General features: G+C 43.8%; 2 protein-coding genes across 2 annotated transcripts in view; one reads left to right on the top strand and one right to left on the bottom strand.

Annotated features, from left to right (window-relative positions):
- LOC139535211 (relaxin receptor 1-like) overlaps positions 1-2,873 on the bottom strand; it is a 29,511-nt gene extending 26,638 nt beyond the window's left edge. The window contains exon 1 of the mRNA XM_071334563.1: positions 2,726-2,873. Coding sequence (XP_071190664.1) covers positions 2,726-2,798 — 73 coding nt within the window. The 5' untranslated portion in view covers positions 2,799-2,873. The remainder of the gene's footprint in view (positions 1-2,725) is intronic.
- A 6,981-nt stretch (positions 2,874-9,854) lies between these two features.
- On the top strand, positions 9,855-17,765 carry steep1 (STING1 ER exit protein 1). Its single transcript, XM_071334567.1, has 7 exons — positions 9,855-10,126; positions 10,834-10,951; positions 11,168-11,209; positions 11,543-11,687; positions 12,419-12,508; positions 12,701-12,793; positions 17,476-17,765. The coding sequence occupies exons 1-7, from the start codon at positions 10,003-10,005 to the stop codon at positions 17,536-17,538; spliced, it is 675 nt and encodes a 224-aa protein (XP_071190668.1). The 5' UTR covers positions 9,855-10,002; the 3' UTR covers positions 17,539-17,765.
- Positions 17,766-18,838: the final 1,073 nt, after the last annotated feature.

Raw genomic sequence — 18,838 nt, forward strand, 5'->3', positions numbered from 1 at the left:
TTCCACTCTTCAAATGTCTAGTGAAGGTGATCGCATGCACACTGGAGCCGCTTCTTCTTGTTTTTAGCTGATAGGAGTGGAACCCGGTGTGGTCGTCTGCTGCAATAGCCCATCCGTGACAAGGACTGACGAGTTGTACGTTCCGAGATGCCGTTCTGCGCCTTTATTTGGGGCCCGCCTGTTAGCGTGCACGATTGTTGCCATTCTCCTTAGACCTCTCATCAACAAGCTGTTTTCACTCACATTATTGCTGCTGACTGGATGTTTTTTGCACCATTCTCTGTAAACCCTAGACACTGTCGTGTGTGAAAAGCCCAGGAGGCCAGCCTTTTCTGAGATACTGGAACTGACAATTGTACCATGCTCAAAGTTACTTAGGTCACTAATTTTGCCCAGTCTAACGTTCAATCAAACATTTTTATTTATTTAACTAGGCAAGTCCGTTAAGAACAAATTCTTATTTACAATGACAGCCTAGGAACAGTGGGTTAACTGTCTTGTTCAGGGACAGGAAGACAGATTTTTACCTTGTCAGCTCAGGGATTAGATCTAGCAACCTTTCAATTACCAGCCCAATGCTCTAACCACTAGGCTACCGGCCACCTCATGACTGTATGTAGTGTACCTAACAACTGGCCACTGATTGTAGGTTGTAATCTCATTGATCAACGTCTCTGTCAGACGGTGAGTGTAGCTGGTGCATGAAGTCAGGCGCAGGAGAGCCAAATGAGTGAGCAACGTACTTTACTCAATAAAATAAAGGCACACGGTTCAACAAATACACTTATATGACCCAAAAATATGACCAAAAAACTAATGGTAAACATTACGCACGGGTGAACACAGCACCCGTCAAAAAAAACAGCCATCATACCAAACTGAACATAGAAATAAACAAGCACAACAAACATGGGGGAAACAGAGGGTTAAATACATGAACATGTAATTGGATAATGAAAACCAAGTGTGTAGAAAATAAAGACAAAACCAATGGAAAATTTTACATTTACATTTACATTTAAGTCATTTAGCAGACGCTCTTATCCAGAGCGACTTACAAATTGGTGCATTCACCTTATGATATCCAGTGGAACAACCACTTTACAATAGTGCATCTAACTCTTTTAAGGGGGGGGGGGGGGTTAGAAGGATTACTTTATCCTATCCTAGGTATTCCTTAAAGAGGTGGGGTTTCAGGTGTCTCCGGAAGGTGGTGATTGACTCCGCTGACCTGGCGTCGTGAGGGAGTTTGTTCCACCATTGGGGTGCCAGAGCAGCGAACAGTTTTGACTGGGCTGAGCGGGAACTGTACTTCCTCAGAGGTAGGGAGGCGAGCAGGCCAGAGGTGGATGAACGCAGTGCCCTTGTTTGGGTGTAGGGCCTGATCAGAGCCTGAAGGTACGGAGGTGCCGTTCCCCTCACAGCTCCGTAGGCAAGCACCATGGTCTTGTAACGGATGCGAGCTTCAACTGGAAGCCAGTGGAGAGAGCGGAGGAGCGGGGTGACGTGACCAATTTGTAACGTGACCACAAAATGAAAGAAGGATCAGCGATGGCTAGAACACCGGTGACGTCGACCGCCGAACGCCACCCGTACCAGGAGAGGGACCGACCTCGGCGGAAGTCGTGACAGTCTCAACCAAATATTACCCAATTATCCACGTTGAAATGACAGGGTGTGCGCAGTGGGATACCACACGAACTCATTCAACAGTTTAATTTCCATAAACATGTGGTTCTTTTAATCATACATTGCTTCTGTTCAGCGCAGTTACTAAATGTGGGTCTTACATTAGTGCTTTTCTTATCATAAAACAACAGCAAGTCCTTCCATGTTTAACACTATTTCACATTCTGCAAACAATCACTGCAAAATACACGACAAGGGGAATCCAAACAAAATCTGTATCTAAATGAGTCTACTCTATAGAGACACTAATGTATTCAGGAATGCTGTGTGGCATCACACTGATACAATTTCCTCATCACCTTCCATCCACACTCATTCTCAGGAGATAGTTTTTTTCCTGTTTATTTTTAATAATGAATGTGCTTCTGAGTTGAGTTGGATTTATGCATACAATAAGCTAGTTATGATTCTCATCTACTGTGGGAGATGTACTAATAATAATACATATGATGAATACTAATCATTTTTGAGCAGAAGGGTTATTCCTGTGGTGAAAAGCATTTTCTTTGGCAGTGTTTCAAATTGTACCCTCTATGGTACCTTTTGTTGTTTTGATGCATAAACTAACATTCAGTACTCATACAATAATGATGGTGATGAGAAACCATATAGGTAACAGATATAATTATTATCCAAATGGGTTAATACATGATTAATTGTATGATACTCATATTCAGAATCATAATTACTGTTACCTTAATGTTTAAAACGCTATTTTGAGGGAGATGTCATACTTAATGGACTAACGCAAAACAAGTATAATGTAATGCTGCGTGTCAATGGCCCCATTATACTCAGGAGGGAAATTCATATATTATTTAGCAGACATTCACAGGCAATTCAAACCATCCGTGTATGTAATCACAAATCAGCTGTAATGATTTTAAGTGCCATACATTAACAGTTTGATTCAACTTCCTCACTTTTCACTAATGAGAATGAAGTGCACATTATTCATAGATTCAGGCAAAATCAAATTATTATTCTGTCTGTACAGTTTTTATCCTATTATTGATACTCAAATGAACTGACTTACCTATGACGTCTGTCAGAGAAATATAAATGAGGATGCATAAAGGGTGCATTATAGGAGCCATAACGAGAGGCATCTCTTGCTGTAGTCCTGATCCAAGTGATCGCAAGCAAGCCTGAGGCTCCACTGTCAGGTCTCTCAAACATATAACCACTTGCAGTTAAATGCGTGCAGTGCAGAGCACATACAGTACATACACTCTCTCTCTCTCTCTTACTCACTCACTCTTTCTCTCTCAAACACACACACACACACACACACACATTGCATTGGCTGAACATCCACTCATATAATTACTCTGCCAACGTGTCAGAAAACAATACAACAATAGCTGGTGATCTCTTGACTACCTACCTGGTACTGTACACTGCATGAGAAAACAGGAGCATCTCATATTGAGTCAATAGTATAATTTATTGTCTGGATGAGTAGCGGTGTCTCATCTATCATAAAAAAGACTGAATTTCTGCCACAGAGTGACATCCAGTTTCAGATTTAACAGTTTTTTCAAAAGGGATTTACAGGGATTTTGTATTTCTCAACTTTTTACCTGCTTTTTTACAAAATGTGTTTTTATCACTTTGGTACAATTTTCAGAAGTATGTTGTCAAATTTCACAACTCTTAGCACAAAACTTAAAACAAATCATCACAACTTTAAGCACATTTTCAATTAAAATGGTCCACCCACACAGACAGTGTGGTGAAGGTGACGCAACAGCGCCTCTTCATCCTCAGGAGGCTGAAGAAATTTGCCTTGGCCCCGAAGACCCTCACAAACTTTTACAGATGCACAATTGAGAACATCCTGTTGGGCTGTATCACGGCCTGGTACGGGAACTGCACCGCCCGCAACAGCAGGGCTCTCCAGAGGGTGGTCCAGTCTGCCCAACGCATCACCGGGGGCTCACTGCCTGCCCTCCAGGACACCTAGAGCACCCAATGTCACAGGAAGGCCAAAAGGATATACATGGAATCACTGGTCACATTAATAATGGGACACTAGTCACTTTTTAATAATGTTTACATACTTATTTACTCATTTCATATGTACAGTACCAGTCAAAAGTTTCAACACACCTACTCATTCAAGGGTTTTTCTTTATGTTTACTATTTTATACATTGTAGAATAACACAAATGGAATCATGTAATAACCCAAAAAGTGTTAAATAAATCAAAATATATTTTATATTTGAGATTGTTCAAAGCAGCCACCCTTTGCCTTGATTTTTCACCAAACCTAATCAGGGTTTCATCTAGAAATACCTTTCATATTGTCACGTTCCTGACCTTATTTCCTTTGTTTTGTCTTTGTTTAGTTGGTCAAGACGTGAGCTGGGTGGGCATTCTATGTTATGTGTTTCTATGTTGGGTTCATTTTCAATTAGCCTGATATGGTTCTCAATCAGGGGCAGGTGTTTTACGTTTCCTCTGATTGAGAACCATATTAAGGTAGGCCGTTCTCACTGTTTGTTTGTGGGTGATTGTTCCTGTGTCAGTGTTTGTGCCACACGGGACTGTTTCGTTCGTTCGTTCGTTCGTTCGTTCGTGTATACGTTCCTGTTCGTGCGTTCTTGTTTTATGTTCTCAAGTACAGGTCTGTTCACGTCGTTTTGTTATTTTGTATTTTGTCAAGTGTTCTTCGTGTTCGTCTTTTGCAAATAAATCATTATGTATTCAACCCACGCTGCATATTGGTCCGATCCTTGCTCATCCTCAGACGAGGAGGAGGACGAGCGTTACAGAATCATCCACCAACCAAGGACCAAGCAGCGGGGTAACAGGCAGCGGCAGCAGGAGCAGAGTCTGGATTACACTACGTGGGAGGAGATCGACAGGTGGGCGATCGACCCAAGGAGAATGCCGGAGCCCGCCTGGGATTCTCTGGAGCAGTGTGAGGAGGGATATCGGTGAATGGAGGCAGCACGACGACGCGGTAGGAAGCCTGTGAGTCAGCCCCAAAAAATTATTGGGGGGGGGGGATACAAGGGGGTGTGGCGAGGGCAGGTAAGAGACTTGCCAACTCCCCGAGCTTACCGTGGAGAGCGAAAGTACGGGCAGACACCGTGTTATGCGGTAAAGCGCACGGTGTCTCCTGTACGTGTGCTTAGCCCGGTGCGGGTTATTCCACCTCCCCGCACTGGCCGGGCTAGATTGAGCATTGAGCCAGGTGCCATGAAGCCGGCTCAACGCGTCTGGTCTCCAGTGCGTCTCCTCGGGCCGGCATACATGGCACCTGCCTTACGCATGGTGTCCCCGGTTCGCCAACACAGCCCAGTGCGGGTTATTCCACCTCCCCGCACTGGTCGGGCTACGGGGAGCAATCAACCAGGTAAGGTTGGCCAGGCTCGGTGCTCAAGGGAGCCAGTACGCCTGCACGGTCCGATATATCCGGCGCCACCTCCCCGCCCCAGCCCAGTACCACCAGTGCCTACACCACGCACCAGGCTTCCTGTGCGTCTCCAGAGCCCCGTTCCTCCTCCACTCACTCTCCCTGTGGTGCGTGTCTCCAGCCCAGTACCTCCAGTTCCGGCACCACGCACTAGGCCTACTGTGCGCCTCAGCCGGCCAGAGTCTGCCGTCTGCCCAGTTCCGCCTGCACTGCCCGTCTGCCCAGTTCCGCCTGCACTGCCCGTCTGCCCAGTGCCGCCTGCACTGCCCGTCTGCCCAGTGCCATCTGCGCTATCCGTCTGCCCAGCACCGTCTGAACTGCCTGTCTGTCCTGAGCCTTCAAAGCCGCCCGTCTGTCAGGAGCCGCACAACAACATTTAAAACATTCCCAAACCAGAAACCGTGGATTGATGGCAGCATTCGCCGAAACTGAAAGCACGAAACACTGCTTTTAACCAGGGCAAGGTGACCGGAAACATGACCGAATACAAACAGTGTAGCTATTCCTTCTGCAAGGCAATCAAACAAGCTAAGCGTCAATATAGAGACAAAGTAGAGTTGCAATTCAACGGCTCAGACACAAGAGGTATGTGGCAGGGTCTACAGTCAATCACGGATTACAAAAAGAAAACCAGCCCCGTCGCGGACCAGGATGTCTTGCTCCCAGAGAGACTTAATTAACTTCTTTGCTCGCTTTGAGGACAATACGGCCCGCTACCAAAACCTGCGGACTCTCCTTCACTGCAGCCGAAGTGAGTAAAACATTTAAACGTGTTAACCCTCGCAAGGCTGCAGGCCCAGACGGCATCCCCAGCCGCATCCTCAGAGCATGCGCAGACCAGCTGGCTGGTGTGTTTACGGACATATTCAATCAATCCTTATCCCAGTCTGCTGTTCCCACATGCTTCAAGAGGGACACCATTGTTCCTGTTCCCAAGAAAGCTAAGGTAACTGAGCTAAACGACTACCGCCCCGTAGCACTCACTTCCGTCATCATGAATTGCTTTGAGAGACTAGTCAAGGACCATATCACCTCCACCCTACCTGACACCCTAGACCCACTCCAATTTGCTTACCGCCCCAATAGGTCCACAGACGACGCAATCGCAACCACACTGCACACTGCCCTAACCCATCTGGACAAGAGGAATACCTATGTGAGAATACTGTTCATTGACTACAGCTCAGCATTTAACACCATAGTACCCTCCAAACTCGTCATCAAGCTCGAGACCCTGGGTCTCGACCCCGCCCTGTGCAACTGGGTCCTGGACTTCCTGACGTGCCGCCCCCAGGTGCTGAGGGTAGGTAACAACATCTCCACCCCGCTGATCCTCAACACTGGGGCCCCACAAGGGTGCGTTCTGAGCCCTCTCCTGTACTCCCTGTTCACCCACGAATGCGTGGCCATGCACGCCTCCAACTCAATCATCAAGTTTGCAGACGACACTACAGTGGTAGGCTTAATTACCAACAACGACGAGACGGCCTACAGGGAGGAGGTGAAGGCCCTCAGAGTGTGGTGTCAGGAAAATAACCTCACACTCAACGTCAACAAAACAAAGGAGATAATTGTGGACTTCAGGAAACAGCTGAGGGAGCACCCCCCTATCCACATCGACGGGACAGTAGTGGAGAGGGTAGTAAGTTTTAAGTTCCTCGGTGTACACATCACGGACAAACTGAATTGGTCCACCCACACAGACAGCGTTGTGAAGAAGGCGCAGCAGCGCCTCTTCAACCTCAGGAGGCTGAAGAAATTTGGCTCATCACCAAAAGCACTCACAAACTTCTACAGATGCACAACCGTAAGGCTCTCCAGAGGGTAGTGAGGTCTGCACAACACATCACCGGGGGCAAACTACCTGCCCTCCAGGACACCTACACCACCCGATGTCACAGGAAGGCCATAAAGATCATCAAGGACAACAACCACCCTAGCCACTGCCTGTTCACCCCGCTATCATCCAGAAGGCGAGGTCAGTACAGGTGCATCAAAGCAGTACAGGTGCATCAGTCTCTCGGTCCGAGAGACTGAAAAACAGCTTCTATCTCAAGGTCATCAGACTGTTTAACAGCCACCACTAACATTGAGTGGCTGCTGTCAACATACTGACTCAACTCCAGTTCACTTTAATAATGGAAATTTATGGAAATTGATCAAAAATGTATCACTAGCCACTTTAAACAATGCCACTTAATATAATGTATATGTATATACTGTACTCTATATCATCTACTGCATCTTGCCATCTTTATGTAATACATGTATCACTAGCCACTTTAAACTATGCACTTTTATGTTTACATACCCTACATTACTCATCTCATATGTATATACTGTACTCAATACCATCTACTGCATCTTGCCTATGCCGTTCTGTACCATCACTCATTCATATATCTTTATGTACATATTCTGTATCCCTTTACACTTGTGTGTATAAGGTAGTAGTTGTGGAATTGTTAGGTTAGATTACTCGTTGGTTATTACTGTATTGTCGGAACTAGAAGCACAAGCATTTCGCTACACTCGTATTAACATCTGCTAACCAAGTGTATTTGACAAATAAAATATGATTTGATTTGATTTGAACCTAAATGTATGTAAACTTCCGGCTTAAACTGTATATGGATTTTGAAAACTACAGAAATAAAATGTGTTTGTGTTTGTAAAGTATAAACATCTAAATTACATGTATGATAACCATACATAATGACTACTCATTGTTGCTAATTGATTTCACAGTGGTAACTACAATTGGTCACCATATACAGTATATATACAGTATATATATATTTTTTAAATTGGCTGGTATCTGAGCTCCATTTTTTAGTTGAGTTTATTAAATCGACCATTAAAAAAACTAAAAAACCAAGCACACATAAAACGTGAAAAAGCCTTACATGCACATTAGTAAAATCATCGAAGATATCACAATAAAGTCTGAGACTTATTTCCATTGTGGTCCCTCTGTCTGATAAAAATACACCTTATGGAACAGCGGGGACTGTGAAGTAACAAACAGGCACAGACACATGCATGCACACACGATAACATACGCACTATACACACGTACACATGGATTTTTCGTTGTAGATATGTGGTAGTGGAGTATGGGCCTAAGGGCACACAAAACAGGTTTGTACTAACCTCTCCTGTCTCAGCCTCCAGTATTTATGCTGCAGTAGTTTATCTGTATGTGTCGGGGGGCTAGGGTCAGTCTGTTATATCTGGAGTATTTCTCCTGTTTTATCCGGTGTCCTGTGTGAATTTAAGTATGCTCTCTCTAATTCTCTTTTTCTTTCTCTCTCTCTCTCTCTTTCTCTCTCTCGGAGGACCTGAGCCCTAGGACCATGCCTCAGGACTACCTGGCATGATGACTCCTCGCCTTTTGAGAGAAACAACAACCAGGTGAAACAACTGCGGGCCGATTATGTTCAGGTATTACTGTTACTATTTGATGTTCATGCTACCTCACAATATCCTATTAGAACTATACTGTAAAAATAACTAACCAAAATATATCTTTAGAGGGTGATGGTGCTTGATACTGCTGTGAACCATCACAAGTATATCTTTGTTGATGAAGCAGGCTTCAACCCTGCCAAAACTCGGTGCCATGGGCGGAACCTCATCGACCAATGTGTAACCGTCAAAGTGCCTGGACAACGTGGGGGAAACATCTCCATGTGTGCAGCTATCTCTGAAAATGGTCTGGTAGGAAGATGTTGTGGTTCCACCCTCCTGGCCATGGATGAGGCATGCGATGACATCATTGCAGACCAATGTCAAGCTTGGATTTGTCATGCCATAAGGTTTTTCCTGCGGTGTGTGAACAAGGAAGACATTCCCTGTGATGTGGATGAGAATTTATGGCCAAATGCTCAAGACAGGCTTGATGAAAATTAATGAGTGTTAAATGTTATGTTTTATTTTAATTAATTTCATTTGTTTCATATATTTTCTTACATTTGATTACAGACAGTACACCTATGTTGCAATTACATCTGGAAAAGTATGTTTTTTTCTCATGAATGATTGTAGAGACTGTTTTCATTGATCACACCTTTGATGACACATTGAATAGATATTATGGAAATTATAGATTTACTGTCAATTTTGTTGGGCAATGTAAGTGTATTGACTAATGGGCTCCTGAGTGGCGCAGTGGTCAAAGGCACTGCATCTCAGTGCAAGAGGCATCACTACCGTACCTGGTTTGAATCCAGCCTGTATCACATCTGGCTATGATTGGGAGTCCCATAGGACAGTGCACAATTGGCCCAGTGTCGTCCAGGTTTGGCTGGGTAGGCCATCATTGTAAATAAGAATTTGTTCTTAACTGATTTGCCTGGTTAAAACAATTTGAAGAATGTGTAATTTACAGTACTAGCATATTTCAGCACTTCTAAGGAAACACATTATGTTGTGTATTGGTTTAATCACCAAAACCATTCATTACATTTCACAATAAACTTATGTTGAATCAATTGTTGTGTGGTGAGAGGTGTTTACAATCCAAATGAATGACAGATTTTGAATGAAAGACTGGCTGCGTTACAAGTGTGACCAGTTTGGAGTTTTATACTAAAAGTTGTGAAAATGTACCACGTACATAGTACCAAAGCGATAAAAAAAAGGTTGTTATTTTTACTTCAACACCGCCACCTATCGGGAGTGCTGGACAAGAAACGTTTTATATACGCCTTATATACGCTTTTATATGACGTACTATTGTCTACGTAATCATTAATCGACAAGCTAGCAGCATATAAAGCAAAACGTTTTTTTTTTTTTTTTTTTTAGATAAAGCAAAACGTTTTTTGTCTATTGAGTTTTTGCTTACCCCGTTTGCCCAATTTCAAGTAGCTAACTTTAGGAACAATGCCGAAAGTCGTCTCACGAAGTGTTGTTTGTTCAGACACCCGAGATCGAGAGGAATACGATGACGGAGAAAAGCCTCTTCATGTTTATTATTGTCTGTGCGGGCAAATGGTGTTGGTTCTCGGTGAGTAGCTAACTAGTTAGCAGTTATCTAGCTAGCCATAGTAGTTAGCAAACGTTGGCTAGCTCTAGTATTCAAAATGTGTATAGGAAGTTCTGTATTTGATCTATAGCTAGCTAGTTAATCAAGAATAACATGTCATAGAGAGAGCGCTAGCTAGCTTTCCGGGTAAACGTGGCCCTAGGTAGGTAGGTAGCTAGTTAGGTAACTTAGCTGCTACCACCACCACCACAAATGTTAGCTTAGCACTAGCCAACAGTAGCTACCTCGGCCAATGTGTTACACAGGCTGATAAGAGTCAGGGAAGTTACATTGCGGATTTTCACAGTCAATTACCTAGACAGGAGAAAGCTTTCAAGTATTTCATCACACCACAGCCTTTAGTGCATCTATTTTCTTTGACCTCAAACCATCAGTATCACGCGCTGTTTACAGGGTGTAATGTTATTTCCCGTGAGTATTGAATAAGCAGACAATGTGTAGGGTTATTTAGGATGCCTATTGCCCAGCTATAAAGTGGAGGTGAATAAGAATGTTGTTTCAGGTTTTTTATATTGTCTTGTTTAACCATAGAGAACTTATGGAAACTTATGGTTTCACAATATTGAGCTACCTTAGAGAAAATACAGCCTGTTTTTGCAGACTTGTCAAATGTTGTATTAGGACACGAAACTGACATGCCATCATGTTATTTCCGCTTGATTTTACAGACTGTCAACTGGAGAAACTACCGATGCGGCCACGAGACAAAGCAAGAGTAATAGATGCTGCCAAACATGCACATAAGTTCTGTAATGTAGAAGACGATGAGAATGTTTACATAAAAAGGTACTAAGAAATTCACTGCTCATCTTGGTCTACTATCTAAATATCATGCTGATGAGCCTTCCACACCACCCATCTATCATTATTCATCAGTTTGATCTCAAATGTGAAAATTGCTTTGTGGTATTTGGCAACTTAATTTCGGTTGGTAAATGTGTTACTGAAAAAATGCCCAAAATATGAAACGTATGCAGATTGGTATTGTTTTTTTCATCACAGGGCAGAGGGGATTGAAAGGCAGTATCGCAAGAAATGTGGAAAGTAAGTTTGATTTTTAGGTCTCACAGTTGAACTGTAGGTCAAATAGCCTACTCTTAATCAACTTTGAGACTAATATAATTGTTATATGCTGTAAAATTATTTATAACTATTGTTCAGTTACATTTTATGTAACCTTTTCTTCTCTCCTGGTCTTTGGTCCTCATCCAAAGCCTCTGAACCGCTCCTCAGTTCTCAGCCACAATTATAAATATAACACAAAAAACTTTAAGAAAATGGAAGAGTAAACTCAAGTGAACAGAAAAGAATACAAATGTTACATTTCAAAATGGACTGGCTGACCTGTCTTCTTTTGTTCTGTGTCTTTCTGAACAGGTGTGGCCTACTTCTTTTCTATCAACACCAAATTAAGAATACTCCAGTTACATTCATCGTTGATGGAGCTGTTGTCAAGTTTGGCCTTGGGATTGGGAATACCAGTGTCTACAGTCAAAAGCCAGAGGCTCCTAAAAAAGTCAGGGTATGTGACACGTTTCCTCAGATTTTCAGTTTTGTAGTTAAACTAATAATTTGCATTCATTACACAGTAATAGTATATTTTTTTATTTTCTTCCCAATTTCGATCTTGTCTCATTGCTGCAACTCCCCAACAGATTCCGGAGAAGCGAAGGTGGAGTCATGCGTCCTCCGAAACATGACCCGCCTAACCGCGCTCCTTAACACCCACCAGCTTAACCCGGAAGCTAGCCGCACCAATGTGTCGGAGAAAAAACTGCCCAACTGGCGACCAGAGTCAGCCTGCTGGCACCCGTCCCGCCACAGAGTCGCTAGTGCGCGATAAGCCAAGTAAAGCATCCCCAGCCAAGCCCTACCCTAACCCGGACGACACTGGGCCAATTGTGGGCCATCCTATGGGAGTCCCAGGCCACGGCCGGTTGGGAATGAACCCGGGTCTGTAGTAACGCTTCTAGCACTGCAATGCAGTACCTTAGATCGCTGCGCTACTCGGGAGGCCCAGTAATTGCTTTTTTATTACATGATTGGTCCGAAAAGTGTAAAGGCTTAGTGTGTAAAATTTGTCCATTGTGCTGTCAGTCAGTATTTCTGAGCAGACAAAAAGGACATGAAATCCCATTTATGTTCCCAGGCTTCATTAATAGCCCAACAGCTATAACTTCAATGAGGAAAAATCAGATACAAATGTTCCTTTCCTTGCGTTTAGAGTTTTTTAAAAATTCATCCTTATACCAGGTAATGATGACAAAAAGGACCAAAGACATGGGGAAATTCAGCTCTGTCACCGTGTCTACCGTTGATGAGGAGGAAGAGGAAATTGAGGCGGTAGGTTTGCAGTTATGGTGTTTCTTGTGTTTGTGTTGAAGATTACATTTTGAATTGTTTAATTAAATCTTCAGCCTGAAGATTATATGCAAGTAATTTTCCCAACCCTAAAATGATGTTGCTGGATGAACATGTGCTCAGAAACAGTAGAGATGATTATACAATACATATTATTGTTTGTTTCATCTTCAGAGAGAAATTGCTGACTCGTATGCCCAGAATGCTAAAGTGATTGAGAAGCAGTTGGAAAGGAAGGGGATGAGCAAGAAGAGACTACAAGAGCTGGTGAGGATTCCAATTCCATTCCTGTCAAGTGTTTGAGCTTTATCCTGATCCTAGTGTGTGATCTTAATAGGATTTCTGACTCAGTTACCCAGTGTACACAACCATACAACTTATGTATTGGTCATACACTTAAGGTATACATGTAACATTTCAACCTGCAACTAGTGCCAAATATCAATTACATACAGTGCATTCGACTTTTTCTACATTTTGTTACGTTACAGCCTTATTCTAAAATGGATTATAAATAAAAAGTGTTACTCATCAATCTACACAATACCCCATAATGACAAAGTGAAAACAGGTTTATTAAAAAAACAACGTATTTACATAAGTATTCAGACCCTTTACTACGAGACTCGAAAAAGCTCAGGTGCATCCTGTTTCCATTGATCATCCTTGAGATGTTTCTACAACTTGATTGGAGTCCACCTGTGGTAAATTCAATTGATTGGACATGATTTGGAAAGGCACACACCTGTCTATATAAGGTCCCACAGTGGACAGTGCATGTCAGAGTAAAACCCAAGCAATGAGGTCAAAGGAATTGTCCGTGGAGCTCCGAGACAGGATTGCGTCGAGGCACAGATCTGTGGAAGGGTACCAAAAAATGTCTGCAACATTGAAGGTCCCCAAGAACAGTGGCCTCCATCATTCTTAAATGGAAGAAGTTTGGAACCACCATGACTCTTCCTAGAGCTGGCCGCCCGGCCAAACTGAGCAATCTGGGGAGAAGGGCCTTGTTCAGGAGGGTGAACAAGAACCCGATGATAACGCTGACAGCTCCAGAGTTCCTCTGTGGAGATGGGAGAACCTTCCAGAAGGACAACCATCTCTGCAGCACTCCACCAATAAGGCCTTTATGGTAGTGGCCAGACAGAAGCCACTCCAAAGTAAAACGCACCTGACAGCCCGCTTGGAGTTTGGCAAAAGGCACCTGAAACAAGATTGGTCTGATGAAACCAATATTGAGCTCTTTGACCTGAATGCCAAGCGTCACGTCTGGAGGAAACCTGGCACCATCCCTACGGTGGAACATGGTGGTGGCAACATCATGCTGTGGGGGTGATTTTCAGCGGCAGGGACTGTGAGACTAGTCAGGTTTGAGGGAAATATGATTGGCGCAAAGTACAGAGATATCCTTGATGAAATCCTGCTCAGGACCTCGGACTGGGGCGAAGATTCACATTCCAACAGGACAACAACCCTAAGCACACAGTCAAGACATCGCAGGAGTAGCTTCGGGATAAGTCTCTGAAAGTCCTTGAGTGGCCCAGCCAGAGCCCGGACTTGAACCCGATCGAACATCTCTGGAGAGACCTGAAAATAGCTGTGCAGCGATACTCCCCATCCAACCTGACAGAGCTTGAGAGGATCTGCAGAGAAGAATGGGAGAAACTCCCCAAATACAGATGTGCCAAGCTTGTCGCGTCATACCAAAGACTCAAGGCTAGAATCACTGCCTAAGGTCCTTCAACAAAGTACTGAGTAAAGGATCTGAATACTTATGTATATGTGATATTTACGGTTTGATATACACTGCTCAAAAAAATAAAGGGAACACTTAAACAACACAATGTAACTCCAAGTCAATCACACTTCTGTGAAATCAAACTGTCCACTTAGGAAGCAACGCTGATTGACAATAAATTTCACATGCTGTTGTGCAAATGGAATAGACAAAAGGTGGAAATTATAGGCAATTAGCAAGACACCCCCAATAAAGGAGTGATTCTGCAGGTGGTGACCACAGACCACTTCTCAGTTCCTATGCTTCCTGGCTGATGTTTTGGTCACTTTTGAATGCTGGCGGTGCTCTCACTACTGGTAGCATGAGACGGAGTCTACAACCCACACAAGTGGCTCAGGTAGTGCAGCTCATCCAGGATGGCACATCAATGCGAGCTGTGGCAAGAAGGTTTGCTGTGTCTGTCAGCGTAGTGTCCAGAGCATGGAGGCGCTACCAGGAGACAGGCCAGTACATCAGGAGACGTGGAGGAGGCCGTAGGAGGGCAACAACCCAGCAGCAGGACCGCTACCTCCGCCTTTGAGCAGGAGGAGCACTGCCAGAGCCCTGCAAAATGACCTCCAGCAGGCCACAAATGTGCATGTGTCTGCTCAAACGGTCAGAAACAGACTCCATGAGGGTGGTATGAGGGCCCGACGTCCACAGGTGGGGGTTGTGCTTACAGCCCAACACCGTGCAGGACGTTTGGCATTTGCCAGAGAACACCAAGATTGGCAAATTCGCCACTGGCGCCCTGTGCTCTTCACAGATGAAAGCAGGTTCACACTGAGCACATGAGCACATGTGACAGACGTGACAGAGTCTGGAGACGCCGTGGAGAATGTTCTGCTGCCTGCAACATCCTCCAGCATGACCGGTTTGGCGGTGGGTCAGTCATGGTGTGGGGTGGCATTTCTTTGTGGGGCCGCACAGCCCTCCATGTGCTCGCCAGAGGTAGCCTGACTGCCATTAGGTACCGAGATGAGATCCTCAGAGCCCTTGTGAGACCATATGCTGACACATGCACATTTGTGGCCTGCTGGAGGTCATTTTGCAGGGCTCTGGCAGTGCTCCTCCTGCTCAAAGGCGGAGGTAGCGGTCCTGCTGCTGGGTTGTTGCCCTCCTACGGCCTCCTCCACGTCTCCTGATGTACTGGCCTGTCTCCTGGTAGCGCCTCCATGCTCTGGACACTACGCTGACAGACACAGCAAACCTTCTTGCCACAGCTCGCATTGATGTGCCATCCTGGATGAGCTGCACTACCTGAGCCACTTGTGTGGGTTGTAGACTCCGTCTCATGCTACCACTAGAGTGAGAGCACCGCCAGCATTCAAAAGTGACCAAAACATCAGCCAGGAAGCATAGGAACTGAGAAGTGGTCTGTGGTCACCACCTGCAGAATCACTCCTTTATTGGGGGTGTCTTGCTAATTGCCTATAATTTCCACCTTTTGTCTATTCCATTTGCACAACAGCATGTGAAATTTATTGTCAATCAGTGTTGCTTTTAAGTGGACAGTTTGATTTCACAGAAGTGTGATTGACTTGGAGTTACATTGTGTTTAAGTGTTCCCTTTATTTTTTTGAGCAGTGTATTATACATTTGCAAACATTTCTGAATCAGTTTTTGCCTTGTCATTATAGGGTAGTGTGTAGATTGAGGGGGAATTATAATTTTTTTGTCCATTTTTGATTAGGGCTGTAACGAATCAAAGTGGAAAAGGTGAAGGGGTCTGAATACTTTCTGAATGCACTCTACATACCAGCAGTAGCAAAGGAATAGAAATCCACAAATAAAATATACTTTTTTAGAATGCTCCAAATCAGACCTTTTTTTTTAAACCCAACTAGCCTGGTGTGTGCCCTCGTGAAACTTCCTGTATCACAATTTGGTTCTTATTCAAAGTTGACAACAATAGCAGAAACATTAGCCATACAAATCTTCTTCACGTCCTGTCAATGGATGTTTTTTGGATTATGATAAGGTAAGAAGCAATTTAAAGCCATTATTATTTTTTATTTTTTTTCCCCTTTTCTCCCCAATTTTCGTGGTATCCAATCGCTAGTAATTACTATCTTGTCTCATCGCTACAACTCCCGTACGGGCTCGGGAGAGACGAAGGTCGAAAGCCATGCGTCCTCCGAAGCACAACCCAACCAAGCCGCACTGCTTCTTAACACAGCGCGCCTCCAACCCGGAAGCCAGCCGCACCAATGTGTCGGAGGAAACACCGTGCACCTGCCTGGCCCCCTCGCTTAGCGCGCACTGCGCCCGGCCCGCCACAGGAGTCGCTGGAGCGCGACGAGACAAGGATATCCCTACCGGCCAAACCCTCCCTAACCCGGGCGACGCTAGGCCAATTGTGCGTCCCCGCACGGACCTCCCGGTCGAGGCCGGCTGCGACAGAGCCTGGGCGCGAACCCAGAGAATTCAAAGCCATTCTAACCTTTTCTAAGCAGTGTCCTTAAAAAACCCCAAAGAAATACAAATAATTGCTAAAATATTACGTGTTCCTTTCAAAATCCCTACAGGCCCAATGCAACTTATGTCACCATCAAATCATTTCTGGGTAACATTTTTGTACCCTACTGTTATAGTTTTCCATTAAAATTGTAAAAAATAAACAAATGGCTTGGCAGAGATTCTGAACTTTTTTGTTAATGGTTTATTTAAGCACTAAGACCCGAGGGGGTGTGGTATATGGCCAATATACCACAGCTACGGGCTGTTCTTAAGCACGGCGCAACGCGGAGTACCTGGATACCGCCATTAGCCCTGGTATATTGGCCATATCACAAACCCCCGAGGTGCCTTATTGCTTTTATTAACGGATTACAAACGTAATTAGAGCAGTACAAATAAATGTTTTGTTGTACACGTAATATACCACGGCCAATCAGCATTCAGGGCTCCAACCGCCCAGTTTATAATAAAGCGTATACCGCCTGGTGATGTCACCAGCCAAGCCAAAACTCCACCCATGCAAAACCTGCTGATTAGAAGGTCCTGTGTATATTGTATTATCAGGAAATAACACGCATTAAATTTGTTTAGACTTTACAGTGTTAGTTTCATCAGCTGTTGTACAATATGATTCAAATCACAGGGAAAATATAATTTTGACTGCACTGGGCCTTTTTTAATATACAATTTTAAAAAGTATTTCTATCAACAGGCTGAACTGGAGGCAAAGACAACCAAGATGAAAGGCACCCTCATCGATAACCAGTTCAAATAGTGGGATGTGAGAAGCAGGACAGTTGTACATACTTTTTAACTCAAATGTACATAGAGATTTGCACTCTATGGCCCCTTTGAAATGTATTATGAAGCATTTTGGCTGTTTTATATACTGTAAGAAAATGTATGTTGATTTAGAATTAAATGTGGAGCAGTGACATACAGTAATGTTATTTTGAATTTGATTTGTCTATTCAGCTGAGAAATAAAATGTGCTTGAATTAAGTATTGATGATTGAAGTACTATCGCACTATATATGGAAACCACAGCAGGAAAAGTGGTTCTTATGGATTTAACAGGAATGCACACTTACATGAGATGAATTCCAATTTGTATTATTTTCTCACAACTGTTCTATAATGTGCATGTTTTGTGGATCCCAGGAAGAGTAGCTGCTGCACGTGCAGTAGCTAATATGGATCCTAATAAACTAAACTCAGAGAAATTTTGAAACTTTTGATGGCCCCTTGCCAGGTAGAGTAGCTTGCCTTTGACTGACCCAAGCCTCTATCCGTCTAAGACTCCATCGAGTTGCATGATATCATAGTGCCTTGCAAAAGTATTCATCCCCCTTGGCGTTTTTCCTATTTTGTTTTAGTACAACCTGTAGTTTAAATTGATATTTATTTGGATTTCATGTAATGGACATACACAAAATAGTCCAAATTGAAGTGAAATTAATTTAAGTGTCACATGATCTCAGTATATATACACCTGTCCTGAAAGGCCCCAGAGTCTGCAACACCACTAAGCAAGGGGCGCCATGAAGACGGAGTACTCCAACAGGTCAGGTACAAAGTTGTGGAGAAGTACAGATCAGGGTAGGGTTATAAAAAAAAATCTGAAACTTTGAACATCCCACGGAGCACCATTAAATCCATTATTAAAAAATGGAAAGAATATGGCACCGCAACAAACCTGCCAATAGAGAGCTGCCTACCAAAACTCATGGACCAGGCAAGGCGGGCATTAATCAGAGGCAACAAAGAGATTGGAGTATCTGTCCACAGGACCACTTTAAGCCATACTCTCCACAGAGCTGGGCTTTACGGAAGAGTGGCCAGGAAAATATCCATTGCTTAAAGAAAAGAATAAGCAAACAAGTTTAGTGTTCGCCAAAAGGCATGTGGGAGACCCCCCAAACATATGGAGAAGGTACTCTGGTCAGATGAGACTAAAATGTAGCTATTTGGCAATCAAGGAAAATGCTATGTCTGGCACAAACCCAACACCTCTCATCACCCCGAGGACAATGTTTTTCATTGGCAGGTACTGGGAAACTGGTCAGAATTGAAGG

This window comes from Salvelinus alpinus, chromosome 1, assembly GCF_045679555.1.
Source record: "Salvelinus alpinus chromosome 1, SLU_Salpinus.1, whole genome shotgun sequence".
NCBI lineage: Eukaryota > Metazoa > Chordata > Actinopteri > Salmoniformes > Salmonidae > Salvelinus > Salvelinus alpinus.

Bases quoted from the DNA above. Each gene is read 5' to 3' on its own strand.
- steep1 (XM_071334567.1), top strand. From the start codon at position 10,003: ATGCCGAAAGTCGTCTCACGAAGTGTTGTTTGTTCAGACACCCGAGAT. The intron at 10,127-10,833 runs GTGAGTAGCTAA...TTGATTTTACAG, and splicing joins GCAAATGGTGTTGGTTCTCG to ACTGTCAACTGGAGAAACTA. The intron at 12,794-17,475 runs GTGAGGATTCCA...TTCTATCAACAG, and splicing joins AGAAGAGACTACAAGAGCTG to GCTGAACTGGAGGCAAAGAC.